The following is an 18,515-nucleotide window of genomic DNA, read 5'->3' on the forward strand; positions in this document are numbered from 1 at the left end:
TCAGGAGGGGGAAGCAGTGCTTCGCCAACACTGTTTACAGTGGGGGTGGGGAGCTGCTGACCTCGACTGGGGACATTATCGGGCGGTGGAAGGAGTACTTCGAGGATCTCCTCAATCCTGCCATCATGCATTCCCTGGTGGAAACAGAGGCTGGGGACTCGGGGTTAGACTCTTTTATCACCCAGGCTGAAGTCACAGAGGTGGTTAAAAATCTCCGCGGTGGCAAGGCTTCGGTGGTGGATGAGATCTGCCCTGAGTACCTCAAGTCTCTGGATGTTGTGGGGCTGTCATGGTTGACACGCCTCTTCAACATTGCGTGGCGGTCGGGGACAGTGCCTCTGGACTGGCAGACTGGGGTGGTGGTCCACCTTCATAAGAATGGTGACCGAAGGGTGTGCTCCAACTATAGGGGGATCACACTCCTCAGCCTCCCTGGTAAGGCCTACGCCAGGGTATTAGAGAGGAGAGTCCGGCCGATAGTCAAACCTCAGCTTCAGGAGAAGCAGTGTGGTTTTCGTCCCGGCCGTGGAACACTGGACCAGCTCTATACCCTCTACAGGGTGCTCGAGGGTTCATGGGAGTTTGCCCAACCGGTTCACATGTGTTTTGTGGACCTTTTGTGGACCTGAAAGCATTCGACTGTGTCCCTCGTGATGCCCTGTGGGGGGTGCTCCAGGAGTATGGAATCGGGGGACCTTTATTAGGGGCCATCCGGTCCCTGTACGAGCGGAGCAGGAGTTTGGTCCGCATTGCCGGCACTAAGTCCGACCTGTTCCCGGTGCATGTTGGACTACAGCAGGGCTGCCCTTTGTCACCGGTCCAGTTCATAACTTTTATGGACAGGATTTCTAGGTGCAGTCAAGGGCCGGAGGGGGGTCTGGTTTGGGGCCCGGAGGATTTTGTGTCTTCTTTTTGTAGATGACGTGGTCCTGCTGGCCCCCTCTAGCCAAGACCTACAGCATGCGCTGTGGTGGTTCGCAGCCGAGTGTGAAGCGGCTGGGATGATGATCAGCTCCTCCAAGTCAGAGGCCATGGTACTCGACCGGAAAAGGGTGGCTTGTCCTCTTCAGGTTGGAGGGGAGTTCCTGCCTCAAGTGGAGGAGTTTAAGTATCTCGGGGTCTTGTTCACGAGTGAGGGAAGAATGGAGCGGGAGATCGACAGACGGATCGGTGTGGCTGCCACAGTAATGGGGGCACTGTGCTGGTCCGTTGTGGTGAAGAGAGAGCTGAGCCGAAAAGCGAAGCTCTCGATTTACCGGTCGGTCTACGCTCCTACCCTCACCTATGGCCATGAACTTTGGGCGGCCCAGGACACACTGGAGGGACTCTGTCTCTCGGCTGGCCTGGGAACGCCTTGGGGTTCCCCAGGAGGAGCTGGAGGAGGTGTCTAGGGAGAGGAAGGTCTGGGTGTCTCTGCTGAGTCTGCTGCCCCCGCGACCCGGTCCCAAATAAAGCGGAAGATGACGAGTACGAGTGCGAGTACCTTCTAATGATTAGAATCAGAGCCATGTTGGTGTAGCAAATGTTGCATTTATAATTTCTTTGTGTTCGAAATGCAAATACAAAACAAGATTTGATTCCAGCTTCATTCCATACCTCATGTTGATGTGCTGCAGAGAACTGCTCCGCATATCGGTGAATGAATGTGGCTCTGGTTTAAAAGTGCTTTCAGTGGTTGGTATGACTAGAAAAGCTCTACACAGGTTCAATTGATTTACTTGTGCATCTTCTTTATATATGCCTTTTATGTTCAAACCTTAGTATTAGTGTTTCTGCTTCATGCAGAGCAGGTAGCTTATACCCAAGGTTTTCAGAGCTTTTCAGCACTAATATGTTATTGTTGTATAAGCATATTAAAAGATAAATATGAAAAAATGCAGGTGAGCTAAAAAACACCACAAATTATCTTGAGAAAAGAATCCCTGTTTTTTAAAAGGTGTTCTTAAAAGGGTGGGTTTTTTTTTATTTTAAAAGCTAAATTTAAATGCGACCCATGAGAACTCTTTAACATTTCTTTAATTGTTGCTATACACTGTGAGAACGTCAGTGACTTTTCTCCAAATCTAAGAACTGGCAAAGGAAGGGGTGGTAGTGAGATGGTGCAGGGGGGAGAAGTTGCCTGTTACCTTGGAGCCCCTCAGTGCACACATGATGTGTCAGCGATTGGACAGTCTGCATCCAGACCCTGAACGCTGCATAAATACGGGGCTTGTATTTTAAGATTGGGGGTATTGATTTGGCAAGTTTGCACTGGCAGAGATTTAAATGGGTTTTGACGGCACCACCCGCAGTGCTACTCTCTGTAGTCCATCAGTCACACAGAGATTTCTAAAAAAAGGTCACTTCCCTCTCTGAGGCGCTGAGACGAGAGCACAGAGCAGGAAGGAGGAGGACTGAGAACAGCAACTGTAGATCAGGGCTTTTCTACAAACCTAAAGATTAAATTCACACATTTAAGATATTTGTTTAATACCTCTATATGTTACTGTCTGAAGCTGATATGTGGTTAGTTCTTTTGTTTTGGCTAACTGCACTCTTTCCTGTCAGTAGGGGGCACCCTTTTGTTGTAAGATTTCAGTCAGGATGAATTGCATCCACTTTTTCATGGTGTATTCCTAGTAATGCATAAGCCAAATATATTTAAATCAACTATTATCAGTTCATTTTGTCAATTCTTTTTACCCATGCATGAAATTCAGACTCGGACCATGATTCCTGGAGCTGAAATGAAGCCCAAAAACAACTTGTCTTGGTTAAAATTTGAATTCTCATTCACATTGATCAACAAAGACTTGCTCAGTGTCATCTGACTGCCCAAAATATGACATTACAACACAGATCTTAGACCCACAGAGGCTGGGAAAACCAGTGACATGATAATTCTGTGGCCAAACAAAGGAGCAGCAGCCAGGTGGGTGTTACATCACAAAGAAAACGGCGAGTTAATGGTTGGTTGTGTGTTCTGATCAAATACTTAAGTGGGTGTGAGCACTATGGGCAGAAGACAACATTTCACAAAGTGTTACAGACACCAAAGAAAGGGATTCATTAAATTGCCATCCTATTTGGTAATAAGCGGGTTGGCACTCCCTTGCTGGTAACCGATAGCCCACAAACGGCACATTTCTGTTCTTTAGCTCGAGGGGATTAGAAATTACTGTCAACATCTAGATGGCCATGCTTTTGTTAACTGGAGCATTTGTGGTTAATACTTGTGATACTCATGTCATTTCCTATGACAAGAAAACTGTATGCCTCATTGTGAAAAGGCTTTTTGTCTTCCTGTAAGCTTTGCAGAAACATATAGTTCAGATAATGGTGTCATCTAACAACATACGTTCAACCAAACTACCGCACTTCAACATGCTGACTGTCTTCACCCAGAGTGCTCTGTGATGTGGGAGCTGTTGGTCCCGGAGCCATTAGGTCCCTAATTGCAGCTGGCATTGAATGTTGATGAATACAAAATTGGAGGTTTGATTCCCTGCTGAGGGTGTAATTCTTCACCTTGGAGAGAGCGCAAGCGAGGCTAAATCTGCAAATAAATAATTGAAAAGCTGGGAAAGATGAGTGAATTACCTCCAGAATGAGGATTTTTGAACTTGGGGACTGCTTTGGAGTGCTTTTTTCTTTATTTATTTTAATGTTCCTATTAAAGCTTTTAAAAGACAGCTTGTGAAATATTTCTGCAACACATGGCTCCAGTTTATTACATTTAAGTATTAATATTCCTTGAATATTTTTAGATATTATAGTGTTTTAGCCACAAGAATTAATGTGTTTCAGGAGATTTTATATGACAGACTAGCACAAAGTAGTACATGACTGTGAAGTGGAAGGAATGGCTGTCAAATGTTTTTCTGCGAATAAAAATCTGAAACCTGTGGCTTTCATTTGTATTTAGCCCTCCTGAGTCAATATTTTTTTAAACCATCTATTACTGCAATTACAGATGCAGGTGTTTTGAAGTATCTCTTTACCAGCTTTGGACATCTAGAGACTAAAAGTCTTGCGTAATTTCCTCCGTAATATCAATATCAGTCACATTAGATTAAGAACATAAATGATGAACATAAATGTTCATGTCTCGCCACCAATTATTAAATAGATTTAGGGCTGGACTTTGACTGGGCCACTCTAACACATGAATATTTTTTGATCCAAACTCTTCTGTAGTAGCTCTGGCTGCATGTTGTTCTGTAGAAAGGTGAACCTCCACCCCAGTCATTTGTAGTCTCCAACAGTTTTCCTTCCAGGGTTGTCCTGTATTTAGCTCATATAGCATCCCATCACCTCTAACCAGCTTCCTTGTGCATGCTGAAGAAAAGCATCCCCCTAAGGAACGATGTTTTATGGTTGGGAATTGTGTGTTCACACCTTTAGTTTTCTACCACACAGATTTTTGTATGTGGGACAGAAAGCACCTTCTACATATTTGCTTTTTCCCCTGCCACATGCCACACCTTTCACATTTTTCTTGGTAAAAAGTATTGGTAAGATTTGTAAAAATAAGAGGAACTTTTTTTTACTGAATGTAGCAAAATTAGACATTTTGTCTTTGTCTGTGGAGATTAAACATGTTTTAGAAAGTATATATAGTGTAAAGTTAGCACCTGATCAGAAGGTTTTCATTTTAGGACTATATCCTGATAACCACCAGACAATTGGAAAAAATAGGGGTGCTTAGATATCTCGTAACTGCTTTTTTGCTCGAAAGGAAAAGCACAAGCACAGGCACACCTCAGTTCATTGACTGGATTTAAGAATTATCTTATGGGAAGTATCTAGATATAAGCATAAAATGTGTTTTCTGCAGCTGGTTGAACTAAGAAGAAACTTTTTTTGTCCTGTAAAATTAATCATGCCCTTATTTTAAAAGACGTTAGCTGTTAACCATCAATTTTTACATAGTTCTCTCTACTTGTGTGGGATTTTGCAACCTATCCAGGTCAAACTCAGCTTAAGCAGCTGAAGTGCACATCGCAATGCTGTCACTCCAAGTTATTTAACAAATGCAATTTCCCACTTGCTTTTGTGGAAATAGTAAAGGCGAGGATGTATATGATTTATTCATGACCTCTTCTTCTTTTAGGGTGCTTCAGGTGAGTACATGGTGGAACACATAATGGCTCTTCTCCTAAAGAGCATCTGAATGACTGAGAGGTGGCAGTAAAGTGGAGCTGGGAGAATGTTTCCTGGTTGTTCCCTTTGATTTTTTTGCTCAAACTTCAGTTTAGCTGTAGGTTTGGAGAGGATGCTGTACAGTGATGATTTTGCATATATTTAAAAACCTACTTGTCAGAAAAAAGAAAGTAAATGATACAAAGGGAGGTTGAGCTTTATGATGGTTGTCAAAAGACTTCATAGTGCACCACAAACGCCACATAAATGGTATGTTGGTCTACCACATGAAATCTACCAAAAACAGTCAGCATAACTGTCTAGGGCCAAAATTGTCTCACACAAATAAATAAAATTACCAAGTAAAAAAATAATCCTTGGAAAAAATATATAAATGTAATATTTTAATATAATCAGAAATTAGGAATTAGTCAAATATCAAAATCAATAATTAAAAATTTAATTTCTTTATAATCAAAAATAATTATTTATGTGTCTCTTTACTGATTTAATATGTCCTGTGTAATGTCAGGAACTAAAAGTGCCACAATTTAATAAATAAATGATTTACTAAATAGTACAGCCTGTCTTAATGGACTCCCGGTTGTGTTTAGACAGAAATCTTCTTGGGGAAATAACTGTGCCAAATTCAGGAAAAAAGTCTTTATTTTTGGAGAACGAATTAGCTTGGATTTCCCACAGGAAGCCAGAGAAATAAGATGTGAGATTATTGGGGCAACATGTGACTCAGGTGGATTGTTGCACACACACACACACACACACACACACACACTCTTGTTTTGCTATATGTAGTGAGGACCATGTGTTGACTCCCATTGATATCCATTGATTTTCAGTCATTTTCAACCCTTTCTATGACCTAACCCTGACAATAACCCTAAACCTAACCATTACCAGTGCATGCCTAACCCTAACCTTAACCTAAAGTCAATTCACATCTTAGTCCTAAACCTAACCGTTAGCAAAATAGGTCGTTAGGACCAGCAAAATGTCCTCACTTTGGTACAAACGGTCCTCAATTTGATGGTGAAATCGGGAAAATGGTTCTCACTGTGATGCCAAGACAGGAACACACACACACACACACACACACACACACACACACACACACACACACACACACACACACACACACACTCTTGTTTTGCTATATGTAGTGAGGACCATGTGTTGACTCCCTTTGACTTCCATTGATTTTATGTCATTTTCAACCCTTTCTATGACCTAACCCTGACAATAACCCTAAACCTAACCATTACCAGTGCATGCCTAACCCTAACCATAACCTAAACTCAATTCACACCTTACCGTTAGCAAAATAGGTCGATAGGACCAGCAAAATGTCCTCACTTTGGTACAAATGGTCCTCAATTTGATGGTGATATCGGAAAATTGATTCTCACTGTGAAGCCAAAACAGGAACACACACACACACAGAGTTTTTACCGTGTTTCTGACTGCATATCTGGGGAGAGAATCACTTCCTAGACTCAAGTAAGACAGCTTGGCAGCCTACGAGATAGATATTTGATTTCACACTGCTAACAGAGGTTGAACTGGATACATAAGTAGCAGTAAGCCTGCTTTGAGATTACAGTCAAACACCTAGAATTGAATTATTTTTGGACAAAGAATAGTTTTGGATGTGGTCCATTTGTGCGAACCAACACTGGAACATCACAGGTTATTGATAGGCTGTCTGATATCAGCCTGTGCCTCTTTCCCCCCTCAGTTATCCTGCTGTTATGTTCATATACAATAATTCAACATGTCTGCATGTGCTGACTGAGCGTTATTGTAACCCGTGGTGCATTTGCTCCCAAACAGCCCAAACCAAGCTGAGACACATTAATCACAGCCAATGGCCTAGCTCATTTACAAAGACATACATACTCTGTCCTATGCTGTTATGCATGCATATTGATGGTGCTGGGTTAGCAAGGACATACGTGTCATTTGTGTGACAAAATGAAGACTACTGTTGCCTGTGTTCTTATAGAGCAGTGAAAAAATTAAAAAAGCTGTTTAGATACTTATAATGCAGGATCATTTTGTATTGATTATTAAACTATTAAGCTGACTCACAGTGCTTTGCAAAAGTAGTCATTCACCTTTACTATTTTACATTTTGTCACATTACAACCACACCTTAATATATTTTCCAGGGTTTTTATGTGACAACATTTAGTAGTGCATAACTGTGAAGTGGAAGTAAAATGATCCATAGCTTTCAAAATGTTTTATGTATAGAATTCTGAAAAACTGGGTGTGCATTTGTATACTCTGCTCCACTTGAATAAAATTCAGTGCGACTGATTGTCTTCAGCAAGCACATAATAAATAAATAAATAAAATCAAACTGTACGTAATTTAATACCAGCAGGAATGTAGATGTTCTGTGAAGTCCTCAGAGGTTTGTTGGAGAACATCAGTTAATAAACAGCATCAAGTAGACTAAGGGACGCAGCAGACATGTCGAGGAGAAAGTTGTGGAGAAGAAAAGAGCAGTTAGGTAATAAAACAGGTTTCAAAGCTTTGAACATTGAAAAAGGAAGGCTCCACTGCAGATCTACCAAGACATAACCAACCAACCACCTAAACTGGCTGGGCAAGGAGTGCATTAACCAGAGAAACAGCAAAGAGGCCCATGATAACCCCGGAGAAGCTGCTGAGATCTACAGTTCCAGCTGGGAGAATCTGTTGACAGGACAACTGTTAGTCGTGCATTCCACAAATCTGGCCTTTCCAGAGGAGTGGCAAGAAAAAAGTGATAAAAACTCCTGCTTGCACTTCACCACAAGCCATGTAGGGGACATGGCAAACATGTGGAAGGAAGTGCTCTGGTCAGATCAGTAAAAAAATTACTTTGTAATCTATATACAAATGGCAGAAAAAAAAAACTGTACATCACTATTAACATGCTATCCTGATGATGAAACATGGTAATGGTGGTATCATGCAATGGCATTGTTTTTATTTGGCAAGCTAGAGATTTGTATTCAAGCAGGCCAATGACCATACAAATACAGCCAATATACAATGGAATGGTTTAGATCAAAGCAAATTCATATGTTAGAACGGTCTACTTAAATTCCAGAGGTAAATACAACTGTGGCAAGAATTTAAAATTGATGTTCGCAAATAAATGATCCATCCATTCTTACTGAGCTTAAGCTTAAATAAAGTATTTTGCAAAGGAGACTGGGCAAGTTTGTGGTTGTAGCCTGACAAAGAGCGGAAAATGTGAAGGTGATTATGGCACTGTTGTTTATAGATTTATGTTGACTCATTTGGATGTTATAGCCTCATTGCAGCAAATTCTGATCTCTCAGAAGCATCCTGGTTCTGTTTGTGCTCTGAATGAATGACCTCTTCGGGGTTTGGTCGGGGCCCTTGGCAGCAATCAGTGATGTCTGACGCCTGCTGAGATCACTGGGGTTGACTGCAGGCAGAGCTCATGAATTTCTAATGCAGCCTTTCTCTCTGTCTGAGTGCCTTTGGGAAGTTCCTTCAGCACCAAAAACACACCGCTGCGCGTGTCAGCAAGTAACCAAATGCCTCCCTTTATGGGCTCTTCAGTGCTGATTTTATTCGCATGGCCTGCCAACAACGCTGGCCTCCCGCTGACGTACAGGAAGTGGTAACATCACCCAGTGCTCTGCTTCCTCTGTACGCAGAGGGAGGCTTTATGTTTTGCCTCGTTTGATTTGGGGAAAATTGTTTTTCGACAGTCGCTCTCCAAACTGCTCACTAGCTTAACTGGTTGTCATGGTAACAGGGTCATGCACTGACAGTAAACATTGCAAAGAATTATTAAGTAAGTGGGTCTGTGACTCTAGTCTTGACATTTCTTTCATATGTTCCCTTCTCTAAATAATTTTCTAAATCCAGCTCAGTTCAAGGAACAGCCTACTTTGTCATTTTGCATCTGCATGCTCTGTGCCATCCAAAGTCAGGCTTCATGCACACATGTATTATTCAGCAGCTTTCCCATTGCAGGCTGCTGAACGGGGCCGGCATGAATGGAATCTGACAAGAGAGACTCTGTCAGGTGGGACAGGGTATCTACTACACTGCAATTAGATGACGGGTGGCAAGTGAGCTGTCTGGATCACCTGCACCAGCTCTGCTCAACGCACACAAGTGATAGCCACAGCAGAGGTTTCGCTCTGTAATCGGATTTGGATACTTTAGATGAAAAACTTTTGAGAGAGATTCATTTTTTTACAGGCCCCTTCATAAATAGCCTTACTGTCTCCAGCTCTGTGTTATTTCAGTAATCTGTGTCAGTGGGTGCATGGATGTGTGCGTCACAGCCACTTTCTCCCAGACATTTCCTTTTCTCCCTGCTGTGCCTGGCCCCAAGCCTGTCACATCCTTGAGCTGAAGCTGTCTAATAACCATCATCAAGACAATGATACAATTATAACTCAAACCTCTCTGCAATTCAGAGTATCCAATTAGGTGACTTTTTGGGTGTGAATTCTGCTCAGTATGAGAAAGACGAGTGGGATTAAACTGAAGTAGAATCCATTCATATCCATTTGGACTTGCCGCTACTTAAAATTAAGTGCTTTCTTCTTTCTGTCTGTGAGAGTACCTTCTCAAAATCCTATTCAAGTTTTTTATATAAAACGTTTAATGGATTTTATATTAAAAGTGCATTAAAAGTTTATTCTATATTAGACAAAAAAGATGGTAAATACAAAGCTAACACCAGCAGTTTGGCATCGATAAACACAGTAAAACTGCAAGAGTACAGTGTCTTTTAATAAAGTGTTTATTTCTTCTTGGATAGAATGGGCTGTTTTTACAAGCATGAAGCGATAAACACATCCACAAAGTTATTAGGTTAGTCTATTAGTCACTTCTTCTGTTTTCCAGTTTGTTGGACCTCTTTGAGAGTTCTGACCTCAAGCTGTGAACCGCCATGGCAGAGCGTGAGAAAGCACCGATTGTGACTGGCTGTTGAGTTGTAAAGTTTTTAGTTAGGGCAGTCTTATGGGTCTAGTTTAGTGTTGAAGAAGATAGCTTGTCTCATATAATGCACCTGTTGTGCACACACACATGTCTTAGTACATCAATGCTCATTACATTTTGGTTCTGGATACATTCTGGAAACAATACACAGTTTACAGTAATTAAGGTAATGTTTCAGACCATAAAAAAGTTGGTCAACCAAAGTATTTAGTCAAGAAAGAAAGATCCAGATGTTAAAGTGATACTGCAGATTAGTTTCAAGTTGGGTTTTGTGGAAACATTATCAGATGTATAGTTTCTGTCCAACTGTTTCTAAAACAGCCATGTATGCTGGTGTATTGAAAAATGCACGATACGCATGTCTAAATGTGAGAAAGTGACGGGAAGTGGAGTGACTTGTGGAGCCTCGAGTCATCTCACATCTTTGTGTATTTTTTGATGAGGTCCCAGTTTGAATAGTATGTGTTATCACCATCTCATTGAGTTATTATTGTATATGATCAGCCCAGACAGAGCTTTTGCATTATGTTGCATGAGTTTGAATAGTTTATAGGATCATTGGTACGATATTTGAGCAGCAGCTGTGTACATGCTGTAGCAACACACACATGTGGATTGTAGATTGTGTGTGGGAGCTGTATTGCTTTTGCTGCAGAAGTTTTCAATGTGTTCAAGAATTCTGTGGCCGCCGGATATATTTCCAAGCAAACTGTTGTCAAATTTAATACCTCCTCTATCACAGTCTTACCATTGGTTGTTGTTAGAGAATCACTGATGATAATTTTGTGGCCAGTTTCTGATCACCTGTTTTTTAGGCTTTGACCTGTCAGTACCAATTTAGTCAATAAAAGCAGGCTTAAAAGTATCTTTTTCTAGCCTTCCGTCCATGAGTGTTTATTAATGATTTATATTAGGTGTATAGGTAAACGACATCTTTGTGTGAGAAAACAGTTGCTGTAAAACAGGATTTTAGGATTATTCTGAACAAGGACAAAATGATCACAGAGTGGCTTAAGCATCTCATGTTAGCGATTAGTATGTAATGAAACTTCCTTCTGTATAATATTGCACCTTACGTGAACTCTGAGATTTCCAAAAGGCTGCCACCATTTCCAAAGCTAGTAGTTTCCATGAGAAACAGAGTTTGTAAGCTCAAAATGATAAAACATTGCAGCTTTGCTGTACTTAGTTAAGCTTTCCCCTTATCTGCTGAAAGTTAGATATATCTCAACATGCCTTTGAAAATGCAATTTCCTTTTAAGTAGTGTTTTTCATCTCTGTGCTTCTTCTGAATTCATTTTAAATCACTTTACTGATACTGACAATATCTAACTTTGTATCTTCTTCTCTCAATAACAGCTTATAGTCTGAAGAGTGTTGTTGTCAGCGTGATCTGGTCATGCTTAGTATGATGCAGAAAAGATGGGATTTTTGAGTTTTTGGCAGTCAGGGCTTTATACAAATAATTTCTGTGATGTCACTGTATTTCTCTAGGTTTCCCTTGCTTGCAGTTTTCCTTGTTGCTTTGTAGACTAGTACAGTGCTTGGAACTTTTCCGTCTAAATGCGTTAGCTTCATATTTGTAGTTTTGCAAACATCTTTTATCTCAAAAACATTGTCAAAATTACATATTTATATTTAAGGGGAGTAAAACTTTTTTAATTTGATTTGGTTTTAACATGTAAATGCCCTGGTCTTCGCTAGGTTCTATGATGATTTGGATCTATCCCAAGTGTGCAAAAACACACACCAATCCCACTAATTTATAAATTAAAGTTAAACATAAAAAGGAAAAGTGTGTAAGAAAATATATTTACCCTTAAAACCTTAAATACGTAAAATATAAATTAGAATCTATCATTTCAAAGGGCATGTGCTGTCTTTTACCTTGATGATATCACTGAATTGGCTTGACTATGAATACATTTTTATGCTTAACTACATATATGCGGAGCAATTTGATTAAAGTGCATCCTATTGTGTTCAAGGGTCTCCTGCTGTGTGGTGCATATTCTCATGTTTTATACATGAGCTCATTAACACTGCTCAGATTGTCCTCCTCTCCAAACCGAATACCGTTCAGCAGCCTTCGCCTGCCTCCTCAGGCACGGCTTTCTGCTGGCAGGAGGGCACAGGAAGCAACCGCATAAGCTATCCGTCCATCCATCTTGTGCCCTAAAGAAAATCTGGCAAGCTAAATGGAGCTACACCATGATAAAACCCTCAATCTTCCTCGGGCTGTCTAAAATGTGATGCTCTCTTATAGCAGAGGGGATAATTTCTCCTCAGATGTGTGTTACCGTTATGAGAGAAACCAGCTGGTTCTTTGTACTGTTGCGGTTTCTCTGCACAATGCTGTTGCCAAGTGCGATGATGACTACCTTTCCTAAAAAGGACCATATAACACAACTAATGACAAGTGGATTTTAATAATATTAGTGCTGTGATTTGTTGCTAGGATACCACATCTCTGCCAAAAAAAAGGCTGTGAATGAGAGTGAAAGTAACTATGTGTTTCATTTCTTGCCTTTGTTTCCACACAGAAAGCCGGCTGAAAGAGAACACCACCAAGTATCTAGAGCTGTTGGAGGACAGGTTGCACAGGTATGGCTGCTCTTTTCGTCTCTCCCTGTTTCAACACTAACAGACAGGAAGTCTCCTTGTTCCACAAGTGGAAGACATAAACAAAGCAGAGGCCTCCAAGGAATTTCCCCTCACCTCCGTTGTCCTCTAACCAGATCGCCGTCTCCTCAATGAATCACCTCACAGACAACTTCATGCAGTCACACCTTGTTGTTTCCTGGAGCCACTTTCTCACATTTCACTCTGTCTCTCGCCTGTATTTTGTCTTCATCTTCTCACCCTGTAATGTATTTTCTATCTATAGCTCAAAACGTAGACACATTTCCATCCTTCTCCTCTCCTCTTTGTAAAAACTTTAAGAAGAATTTTCCAAAATGCTTCTCCATGTGTTGTCTGCTCGTATAAGACCTGTGCTATCACAGGTAATGATTCTTCTACTCAGCCCAGGTAACAAATTTGATGAGCAGAGTCAATAGATTGTGGGACCAAGTGAACGTTCAAACCTTTTCATGTAGTTTGGCCACATTTTGCACCACACTAAAGCTGCTTTGTGTCATATTAATAAAATAGGACCTGAATTGATTTCATAACAGGATCACATCTGGGAGCAGCTTGTTTAATCAAAGACCCTGTTTGTCTGCTAGGCACTGGTCTGATTTTGTATGAGGAGGTGGCTTTCTGTGTGTATCCTTTAACAGACAAGGTCACCTCTTTGGATGGCAGCGGGGAGTTGGTGCCAGACAGAAATGCAGATGGGTGGTTGCATAGATCTGGTCTCTGAGCCATCTTTTGTCAATATGGCTGCTTGTTGTTGTGTTTCTCATTTTTGTTGAGTACCCGTCAGCAGCATACATCAAAAGTATGAATTATAATATTAATGTAGCATCTTAAACCAGCATAGGTGTTTGAGCTTATTGTTTTATTTTTATTAAGCCTTTAAATATCAAATTTTTATTCTGAATGATGTTGCTTTTGTACGTTTTGCTTGTGGACTATTGGGCTTACCTCAAACTGGATACTTATGCTCCTTTTCCACTGGCTCCATTTAAACGGCGCGGCTCCGCTGTTGTGTTTCTACCTAACCACTGATGGCTGAAGCCCCGCCTCCAGCCTTTAGTGTAGTGCACTGTGCCACTATTAATGTTACTGTGTGATACAGTAATCTGCGTGAAACTATTAATACATTAATAGATATATACAAGATACATACATAAACAAAATACAAATAATGTTTGTATTATTGTATATGCAAAAATGTCTTATATATGTTTTTTTCATGTATAAAATGATACACTGGGATAATTATCTGGACTTATTAAATAAGGCTCAGGGGTTCTGATGTGAGGGGGTGTGGCAACCACAAAGACAAAACCGTGTACTTCTGACCACAGTGAAGTTTGTTGGATATTGGATATTCCTGCTCCGTGGATTCAGTGGGGCTTTTCTCCCGTTTGATCCGATGCAGGCTGTCCTATTACAGGCAGCTGTTCTCTGCCTGCTCCCTTCTCCTGAAGATGGTGGTCCTCTTAAGGACCATCAATACATTTCCAAACCAAACACACTGTTTCATGGTGGTTTTGTTTTGTGTGTTTTGGGGAAAATGTTTTTGGGTCTAAACAGCTGGTTTATGTGTGATCAGCTGATTTAAGATGTTATTAAATATAGTGTCCCATCTGTGTGTAATTGTGTCCTTTTTTTGTCTTTGAGCCTTCAGGTATGGCTTATAATTGAGAACCAACTGTGAATGTAAATAGCAAAATTAAATGTTGATTTGACCCGCTCCAGCCATTGAGGTGCTTAATATTATTGTAGTCCCTCTTGAGATTTATTACCTTTTCCTCACACTTCCTCAGCTAAAACCTTCCCCATTCTCCTCGTCCCATGGCCAATCAGTGAACAGCAGTCTGTTCACGTCACATGTAGTCCCTACTCATCCCCGGTCAAACCTGCTCCGGAGCAGGGACCAAAAAAGTAGGTACCAGTTCAGAAATAAATTGTAATGGAAATGCTGGCAAAGCTGGCCAATTGTTGCTAAGTTGCGCTAAATTAAGCCAATAGAAAATAGGCATTACAAGAGAACTCCCAGCAGAGCCTTTAAACAAGACGGTGTGAATGCATAGACCAGGAGAGATAAGATTTTTTGCAGCAAATCTTACATGAAATCTCAGTATATTTTATTATTAGAGTTTCAAAATGTCAAAAATTTGACTTAAAGTTTAATATGTAGAAACAATAACCACCAGCAGCAATCAAATAATTACAGGAATGCCAGCACCTATTTTTAACTGATTTAAACTGCCTGTGACATCTTGTGACAGCTATAACTGTGGTTAGAGTGGTGTGCATGACTAAAATAATCATATTCCATGACACACAATGGTTCAAAACAATAAAACGAGCCTTCCTGTTATCCACAGAAAGTCTTTCTCTTGCTTTCTTGCCGCCTGAATGAATCTAATTGGAAATAGATTGCAAGTTTCTGAAAGGCTGTTTGCTGGTTAGAACCAGTTTCACGGTGCATTTTAGGTGATCTTAACTAATTTGCCCTAACAGCCAAAACCTAACTAGTGTTTTCATTTAATGTGGGGAGTGTTGTAGATACCACAAGCTCCCATGTGGCGCAGAAACACATATTGTGCTTGGTACAATATATAACATACACACAAAAAGATCAATCACCCACTGTAAATATTCATAGCAGTTTGAATGAGCACTACTGATGATGGAGGGCTATGCTGATGGGAAATAAGGAGAGGAGGAGAGAGGTAGATTAGTGTGGTGAGATGTCTGGTCTCTGTGGTGACGAATGCTTCTGGAAAAAAAACTATTATCCCATCCGTACTAAAGACTAAAAACGGATGTTAGAGGTGTGCAGATGCTGTTAAGTGTTTCACCAGACAAAAATTATTTTAATTGAAATTAGCTGCACTGCAGAGTTGTTTAAAACATTATGTAGATGCTTCATTAGTAAGTGCTTCTTGTGTTTGTCCTACTTTTTCACGCTTATTCCTCTGTAGAGATTTGGCTGTTATTTATCATGTGTGATAGATGCAAACCAGCTGGATGTAGAAGTCATTAAAATGCTCAGGCAAGTTCTCCTTGCTGAAGCTGTAGACATGCAGCGTGCATGTCAGCAAAAAGCTGAAAATTAGCTCAATTATCACATTAATTTATGAAATGTTGAATGGACATGAACAAATGGAATGTGTGTGAAAGCAAAGGGACCTTGGTTGCTTGACTTGCACCTGTACTGTGCAAACCTCGTACTCGTCATCTTCCGCTTTATCCAGGACCGGGTCGCGGGGGCAGCAGACTCAGCAGAGACACCCAGACGTCCCTCTCCCCAGACACCTCCTCCAGCTCCTCCGGGGGGAGCCCAAGGCGTTCCCAGGTCAGCCGAGAGACATAGTTCCTCTAGCGTGTCCTGGGCCGTCCCCTGGGCCTCCTCCCGGTGGGACGTGCCTGGAACACCTCCCAAACACCTTGCAAACCTTAAAAACTCACCTGCCTGTCAGTGCCTGGTAAAGGCTTTTGTTTTTCCCAGGCACCCAAATCAATGATGTCTCAAACCAATCATGTCCAATGTAAATATATAAATATTTGATTAATCTCACCCCCAAAAAAATTTACTGAATTTGGAATTGCTGAACATTTAATACAAAACAATGGCTCAGATCATACAAATAAAAAAAAAATACAACAGGTAAATGAAAATGGGACATCTCTGACAAAAACAGGTCACTTTAAGCCATAAAACTGCCACTTACAGGATTTTTGATTTTTTCAAACCAATCTCTATAAATTGGTTCTGTGTGAAAATCCCTTTGGATCAGCTGTTTCTGAAAAAGCCTTTCTCCAACATACATGGCATGTTCTCAGTCACTTAAATTCCATTTCTTAACCATTCTGATGCTCAGTTTGGATGTATACGTATGTTATAGATTCTCCATCACCTGCGAAAATTAGACCAAACTGTTTATTTTGAAGTGGTTAGGTATATCATTTCTCAGGGGGATGGTGTTTACTTCACAGTGTTTGCCATGCAAAAACTAAAGGTGTGTATAAAACTGTTTGCAATTCTATAATGCCCCTTTTTCATGCTGTAGTTGTCTAACTACAGCATGCTTGCACAAACAGGATGAAAATAGGGCCTCTTTGCTCAGCAGTTAGCCCGCAGTATATTTATAGCCCTCCCTCTGCAGCTCTCTGAGCGCACACGTAATGTCCTCAAGGAGAAAGAGCAGTCCTGTCAGTCTGCAGTCCCGCAGGACAGCTGGGTGCCTCCCTGTTTCATCCTTTCCCTGACTGGGCCGTCAGCAGCACAGCATGCCCACGCCCTGCCATTGTCAGATGGAAGACCGAGCGACTGCCACCAATTAACCCCCTGAGTAAGAAGTTCATACCAACAGGCACCAGGACGGCATCATAACAGTAATGCCCAGGCACTGATGGGTTGTGTTAGCTTTCAGTACAGAGAGCCTTGATGCCAGTTATCAGCATTAAATCGTGGCTGTCAATACAGAGATGAATTTCTGACATATTGCTTAGAAATCCATGAACCTCCAGTAGGAAGTAATCTAGAAAAACATGTGTAAGCGAGCATGCGTGTGTGCCTCTCACCTTTAAAAGAAACAAAGGAAAAAATGGCTCACTGGGTGCATCCCCACTATGAGAGAAACTCAGAAGCACTGGTGTTGAGTAGAAAATTGGCGAGGGCAGGGAGATGGGGACGAACAATCTCTCTATTGTCTCTTTGCCAAATGAAGGTTAGAAAACAGCTGAGAGGCGTGCGTTGGCAGGGAACAGAGGTTGGCAGCCTTTTCAGGCGGGAGATGGGCTGGAAAACAAGTGGCATTCAATTTTGGGGGTTGAGACTCTCATCACTGAGTAGAGAGAGAGGAGAGAGATTAAACAATAATGTCTGCCTGCATTTTGGTTTTTTAGTTTGTTGACAGATAAAAGAGAATGAACAGTTTTACCCACTAGGTAAAAATTATGATATATTAGAGGCATAAATCTAAGCATATTGTGACTAAGAGGGTGGCTTTTTTGTACATGTGGTTCATAATTTTAAATTCTTCAAAATAATTTTTGTTGAGGGTGTTTGGTACATCCTCTGTCTTACAAAAACTATATTTTTTAAACATCATGTCAGTTTAGGTTTACTTTCCGAACAAGATTCATTCCTGAGGATAAACTTATTCCTGACATGTAACCCCCCAAGCAAAGTGTTGCTGAAAACATAACTTTTCTGGTTATGCTGGTACATCAAAGTATAAATATAGAATTTTTAGATGAAAAAAAAAATAAAAAGAACAATACGTAGATGTACACTGCCAGTCAAAAGTTTGGACGCATCTTTGTCATTTAATGGCTTTTCATTGTTTTTATTACTTTCTACATTGGCGATATAGTGAAGACATCAAAACTATGTTGCAAAAGTATCTACACTGCTCAAAAAATAAAGGGAACACTCAAATAACACATCCTAGATCTGAATGAATGAAATATTCTCATTAAATACTTTGTTCTGTACAAAGTTGAATGTGCTGACAACAAAATCACACAAAAATCATCAATGGAAATTAAATTTATTAACCAATTAAGGCCTGGATTTGGAGTCACACACAAAATTAAAGTGGAAAAACACACTACAGGCTGATCCAACTATGATGTAATGTCCTTAAAACAAGTCAAAATGAGGCTCAGTATTGTGTGTGGCCTCCACGTGCCTGTATGACCTCCTACAATGCCTGGGCATGCTCCTGATGAGACGGCGGATGGTCTCCTGAAGGATCTCCTCCCAGACC

General features: G+C 40.8%; 1 protein-coding gene across 5 annotated transcripts in view; it reads left to right on the forward strand.

Moving 5' to 3' along the window:
- Positions 1-18,515, forward strand: part of disc1 (DISC1 scaffold protein) — a 77,893-nt gene that overhangs the window by 27,474 nt on the left and 31,904 nt on the right. For all 5 annotated transcript variants that reach the window (XR_007036021.1, XR_007036022.1, XM_047351753.1 and 2 more), the window contains exon 10: positions 12,666-12,726. Coding sequence is in view for 3 of the 5 variants with exons in the window: in XM_047351753.1 (XP_047207709.1) it covers positions 12,666-12,726 (61 nt within the window). In the remaining 2 variants the exon portion in view is untranslated. The remainder of the gene's footprint in view (positions 1-12,665; positions 12,727-18,515) is intronic.

Source organism: Girardinichthys multiradiatus, chromosome 22 (genome assembly GCF_021462225.1).
Source record: "Girardinichthys multiradiatus isolate DD_20200921_A chromosome 22, DD_fGirMul_XY1, whole genome shotgun sequence".
Classification (NCBI taxonomy): Eukaryota; Metazoa; Chordata; class Actinopteri; order Cyprinodontiformes; family Goodeidae; genus Girardinichthys; species Girardinichthys multiradiatus.